A 6,000-nucleotide genomic window follows, 5' to 3' on the forward strand; every position below is an offset into this window, starting at 1 on the left:
TGGGCAATTCTCACGCGAATGTCTAGTAGCACGCCGCGGGCATGATTTTAGCACTACATTTGCTTGCCTGCGCGGCACACGTGGCTGAGAGCCTGGCGGCAGCGGCGCGGCCAGGCTCGAGGGCTGTTTACTGCTCCGTGCAGCTCGCCCGGCGGGCTGGTTAACCTCACACACGGCTGGTGAAGTTTCAAATGATTCCAGAGCAAAGTCAAGTGTGTCCTGCCGATACAATATGTCCATCACTTCTTGAAGGGAGAGATTGACTAGTTTCAAAATCTGTTCCCGTATACAAACATTAGAAACGTTCTGTGCAATTGCATCACGTACCATAGTATCTGAATAAGGGAGTCCACATTGACACTCAAAAGCACAATCCCTAGTAAGGCCTTGCAAGGTTGCAACCCACTCCCGATTAGTTCGACCTGCCGTACATTTTGTACAAAAGAAGGTATACCTTTTAGCAACTACATTGACTGATTCTTTGAAATATGCATCTAATGCAGACAAAATTTCGTCGTAGGACAGAGTTGCTACGTCACTTCGGGGAAATAATTTGACTATCACACGGTACGTGGTCACCCCGATTGATGATAACAAAAAAGGCTGCCGCCCGTTTCCTTGAATTCTGTAGGCGGCGAGATGGAATCCAAATTGGCGTGACCACTCCGTCCAGCTTTCCAGTGCAGCATCAAAAGGTCTAAAAGTTGGTGCAACTGCGTGTTGTGGCTGCGTTATCGGTGGAGCGGCGGCTGCCACATCGTTTTGCATTGCCCGTCGACCCTGGACGAGCTGTCCAAGGGCATCCAGTAAGGCCTGCGTCTGCTGATTCTGTAAGCGATAAAATTCGGACAGTACATCTGGAGATTGTGGCGAAGCCATTACACAAGGAAATCAGGGCAATATCGATAAGAACGCGGTTGTGCCTCGTCGCCAATGTTTTGGTTGGCAGGAGAGCCAATACCGTGTTACTAGAGGAGGCCGAAAGCCATGTGTTTTAGCTCATGCAGGCTGGCGTGAGGTCTGGAACAGGATAAGGAAATTAGAATTTAGAGAAACGGACGTAGCTGGTGGAATACTTAACTTTAATCCATTAATGGTGAACGTCGGTCTTGACGGTATATGAATCAATGTCGATAGTAACTGATAATGGCGCCTTGCTAGGTCGTAGCAAATGACGTAGTTGAAGGCTATGCTAAACTATCGTCTCGGCAAATGAGAGCGTATTTTGTCAGTGAACCAACGCTAGCAAAGTCGGTTGTACAACTGGGGCGAGTGCTAGGAAGTCTCTCTAGACCTGCCGTGTGGCGGCGCTCGGTCTGCAATCGCTGATAGTGGCGACACGCGGGTCCGACGTATACTAACGGACCGCGGCCGATTTAAAGGCTACCACCTAGCAAGTGTGGTGTCTGGCGGTGACACCACAGAAGGTAGTAACAGAACGTTGTTGGAAGAAGGGAAAGGATGGCCACTCCCCGCTTCTGAGTGTATCCGAAAAGGGAAAATAAGCACGCTCTGGGCTACCAGTTGATAGCTAGGAATTCTGGTGGGAAGATCTGGGTGCGGTTCACCCTAATGGAAGGACTGGGGCCCCACATAACTGATTCAGTGTTGATCGTAGAATGAAGGCTCGCACGGTAGGTGTTGTCATAACATTTCCGGGCTGAGATGCCGTGGTCCATACACCAACCCAAGGGGAAAGTGTTCTTACCATTTATCAGTAAGGTCACTGATCGCATTGGAAAAATTTTAAGCAAGTACGATGAGGAAACTGTTTTCAGACCCACCGCGAAAATAAAAGAATGTTTAAGATCCTCAAAGGATAAACGACATCCTCTAGCTACAGAAGGTGTCTATAAAATTCCGTGCTGTTGTGAAAAGGTCTATATAGGCACAACAAAAAGAAGCGTCAACACCCGTCTAGTGAACATAAAAGGAACTGTCGCCTCGGACATATTGATAAATCGGCTGTAGCGGAACATGTGTTTCAGGAAGGTGATCATGAAATAAAGTTTAGTGAGACGACCGTCATAGCAAAGACGTCGCATTATTATGCGCGAATGTACAGAGACGCCATTGAGATTGCTAAACACTGGAATAATTTTAATAGAAAAGATGAAGGCATTAAGATGGATAAGATATGGATGTCAACATTGCAGCAACAGTGTATCAATCGATTAATTTCGATTGAGAAAGTTGGCAATATCAGAGATCATAGCACAGCCGACGTCACGTGACTGACAGCGGCGCCCTCTGGATGGCTTATATATACGGCGCTCACTCGCGCTCTCGTTGCAGTTCGCCAGTTGTCCTCGCAGGTTGCCTTCCGCATTCGAAGGCGAAACGTCAGGGGAGAGTTTTATGTATGGACCACGGCATTTCAGATCGTAAATGTTAAGTGATGATTCAGTGTTCATCATCTTTAACACATAAATTACCTTTATTAAGTCAAACGAGTTTTTAAAAAAGTCAACAGTAAAATTGAGTGAACAGACTTTGGAAAAAATACTTTCAAACAGCTGCCACTAATTATGAGCCAACAGCCATTAGTTATACAAAAAAACTAAAATATTTTTAAAACAATTAACTACAGTTAGCAAAATTAACGTGGCAATTTTTTTAAAACTAAATGATCTTTAAACAGTTGCCATTAATTATAAAGCCACTGTCACTCAGTAGTCAGCTAAGGTACAGAAGTTTGAAAAAAAGTAACAGTCACTGAATCTCACAACAAGTCACTGAACAGTTAGCTACAGTTAATCAAAATTCCCTGATCAGATATTCAGCAAATGATTTTTAAACAGCTGCCATTTATTGTGAATCCACTTTTAATCAGTACTCACAAAAGCACAGAATTTTAAAAATAATTAACAGTCACCGAAAAAGCAGCAACAGGCAGCCAAAAGCCACTGATCAGATTTTAAGCAAATGACTTATAAACAGCTGCTATTAATTATGAGTGATGGCTGCTTAAACCCCACCTGGGAGGGGGGGGGGGGGGAGGCGAGGAGAGGGAGAAGGGGAAGAGCGAGAGGGAAGTACATACGTGTAGGTTACTTAACTTGGACGGGATGGCTGTCGTCCTTCCACTCCTTAAACGTGCGAGAGACCGGACCACCTTCACTAGTGTCGAACTGGCCAAATAATCTCCAATATGCCCCCTGTAGCTGAGTGGTCTTAGATATCCTCCGACCATCTTTTCTCGATCCACCGATCAATGTGGCACCTATTTCTCCAGTATTGTTCCATGTCGCCAATTGTTTCATAGAATTCAGCTACGTTCGGGCCGATCATCCAGTCACCCGTCCTCCCCGTACAAAAGACTATTGTCGTTTGTTCATGCTGTCCTACCCTTGCGACGCCATGGTGCTACAGCACACTGACATTAACTGGCGAACAGATTGGGGGTGTGTGCATGCACCCTTTTTAACGTCGTCTGTGTCTCCACTCTGGTATGTTTCAGTCTATGGCAAATTCCCGGCTAATAGTCGACGTTATCGCATAGGACTGGCCACCTCCCCACTCTGCCCTGAGTGTCAGCTCGAAGACACCGACAAGCACCGTCTTACCTTCCCCCTAAAACGAAACGCTTGGCTACTCATCCAACGAATCGTTGGCTTTTACCTCTGTGCGCCGCCAAAGACGGTAAACCCAGATCTCTTGTTGTTGCCCCAGGCATTTCGCTACCCTCTTGCTAAGCACCAAAAAAAAAGATATGTTATATTTTGTTGTATTTAATGTTTTTTCTAATATTTTGTTAAATTAACAATCATTTGTATATGTTTAAATTGTACGTTGAAGAACTGTTGCATTGTGTATATACATGTACTGTTGGTTCGTTCAACAAAGATTATTGCAAGTAAAAAAAAAAAAGTGGTCAGCGCGACAGACTGTCAATCCTAAGGGCCAGGGTTCGATCCCCGGCTGGGCCGGAGATTTTCTCCGCTCAGGGATTGGGTGTTGTGTTGTCCTAATTACCATCATTTCATCCCCATCGATGCGCAAATCGCCAAAGTGGCGTCAAATCGAAAGACTTGCACCCGGCGAGCGGTCTACCCGACGGAAGGCCCCAGTCACACGACATTTATATTTACCTCCAAGTCGCTGGTGTGTTTCCCACTCGCGGAAACCGCTTCGCAGGGCAGGTGATAACCGACAGTCAAAACCAGGCTCGGCGCCCTCACAGGAGCCGATTCGTTCTCTCGTGTACCATTCAGAACTCCAAACTTCTCGCGCTCCTGGTCGATTCACTCCAGGAACCACACCAAAACCTTGCTTCGCGGCTTTTGTCCCCATCGATGGCGCCACCGACATACCTGCAAAATTATGCAGACAAAGATCCTCAACGAGGGCCGAGATCGATAGAACGCTGAGCTCACTCCTTATTTTTCGATTAGCAGTGTGGCAAAACAGCTCTTACTGGATTCACCAAATCCTTAGTACCGTTTTATCGATTGTCGAGCAGCTCCCTCAGAAACATGATATCTCCTCAAGTTCCTTCATATTCTGTCGAATTCCTTTCCTCCATATCACCAATGATGCGGTCATTAACAGTTTGTTGGTGATGGAACGCGGCACATGAACGCAGCTGCTGCACTCAGAAGCGAGTTGCTACACGTATCTATATTCCACAAGCTACCTTATGGTGTGTGGCGGCGGGTACTTTCAGTACAACTGTCTTTTCCGTACCCTTCTCCCCCTTTTCCTGCTCCAGCCGCGAATGGTTCACGGGTAGAACTATTGTTGGTAAGCCTCCGAGTGAGCTCAAATCTCTCTCATCTTACTTTCATGATGTTTTCACGAGATATACGAAGGAGGAGTAATATATTGGTTGACTCTTGCGGGAACGTATGCTCTTGTAGCATCTGCCGTCGCTCTTGGCTGAGCATTTCTGTGATGCTTTCGCACTAACTAAATGAACCTGTAACGAAACGCGCTGCTCTTCTTTGGATCTTTTCTATTTCCTCTATCATTCCCACTTCGTACTGTTATATCTCTGGCATCCTTCAGCTACGTCGATACCTTGCGACGTCCACTATCAACGACTCCTCCAGCAGCCAGTAAAGGCCTGGACAGGCAAAACGCGGCCTGCCGGTGGAGTTCACGCTGCGGCGGGTAGCCGACGCGTACAGTTGCAAGCGAAGCCACACAGGCAAGAGCGGCTGGCCGCTATCAGATTGCGGAAGCCGCCGAAACCTCATTAGGCCGGGGCCACACGAGCGGATTGTTTCCGCGACGGTCGACGCCTGCGGCTAGACGCAGTCCTGTAGCCATGCGGCTAGCTGCGGAATGTTCGTGCGGAGAGTCATCTACTGTATTTTGTCTCGAAAAAAATTGTTTCATGTAAACGAAGCTTCTCATTACAACTTAAACTTTTCGTGTAAACAATGAAAAACCACTGTTTTGGAATTCGTCTGTGTTCTGCGCTACGCAATCTCTCTCATTCGATCATGAGGAAACTATTCGACGAAAAAATTTATTTTTACGCATGTTATAGCCTGATATCACAGCTTGATAATGAACTGGTTTTCTTTTGGCTGCTGCCCATGGTCATCGTGATACTTCATAATTAAGTAAAATACAGCGCGTATTTTGAAAAGTTTGCAGTAAAAAATGTCGTCGCTGGCTACTTTGCGTTTGGTGCATTTGAGGTCGTATGGCTCTGAGCACTATGGGACTCAACTGCTGAGGTTATTAGTCCCCTAGAACTTAGAACTAGTTAAACCTAACTAACCTAAGGACATCACACACATCCTTGCCCGAGGCAGGATTCGAACCTGCGACCGTAGCGGTCTCGCGGTTCCAGACTGCAGCGCCAGAACCGCGCGGCCACTTCGGCCGGCTGAGGTCGTATAATGCTGCGTACGAATTGTAGCTAAGATATCGAAATTGTTTGTAACACTGGAAGGAGAACCATATCTCTTTCCAGTCTCGAGTAATCGAGTGATATACAGGGTGATTCAAAAAGAATACCACAACTTTAGGAATATAAAACTCTGCAAC

General features: G+C 46.4%; 1 protein-coding gene across 1 annotated transcript in view; it reads right to left on the minus strand.

The window, feature by feature from the left end:
• LOC126248411 (uncharacterized) overlaps positions 1-4,311 on the minus strand; it is a 57,577-nt gene extending 53,266 nt beyond the window's left edge. Inside the window, exon 1 of the mRNA XM_049949371.1 lies at positions 4,092-4,311. Within this exon, the coding sequence (XP_049805328.1) occupies positions 4,092-4,311 (220 nt within the window). The remainder of the gene's footprint in view (positions 1-4,091) is intronic.
• Positions 4,312-6,000: the final 1,689 nt, after the last annotated feature.

This window comes from Schistocerca nitens, chromosome 3 (assembly GCF_023898315.1).
Source record: "Schistocerca nitens isolate TAMUIC-IGC-003100 chromosome 3, iqSchNite1.1, whole genome shotgun sequence".
Classification (NCBI taxonomy): domain Eukaryota; kingdom Metazoa; phylum Arthropoda; class Insecta; order Orthoptera; family Acrididae; genus Schistocerca; species Schistocerca nitens.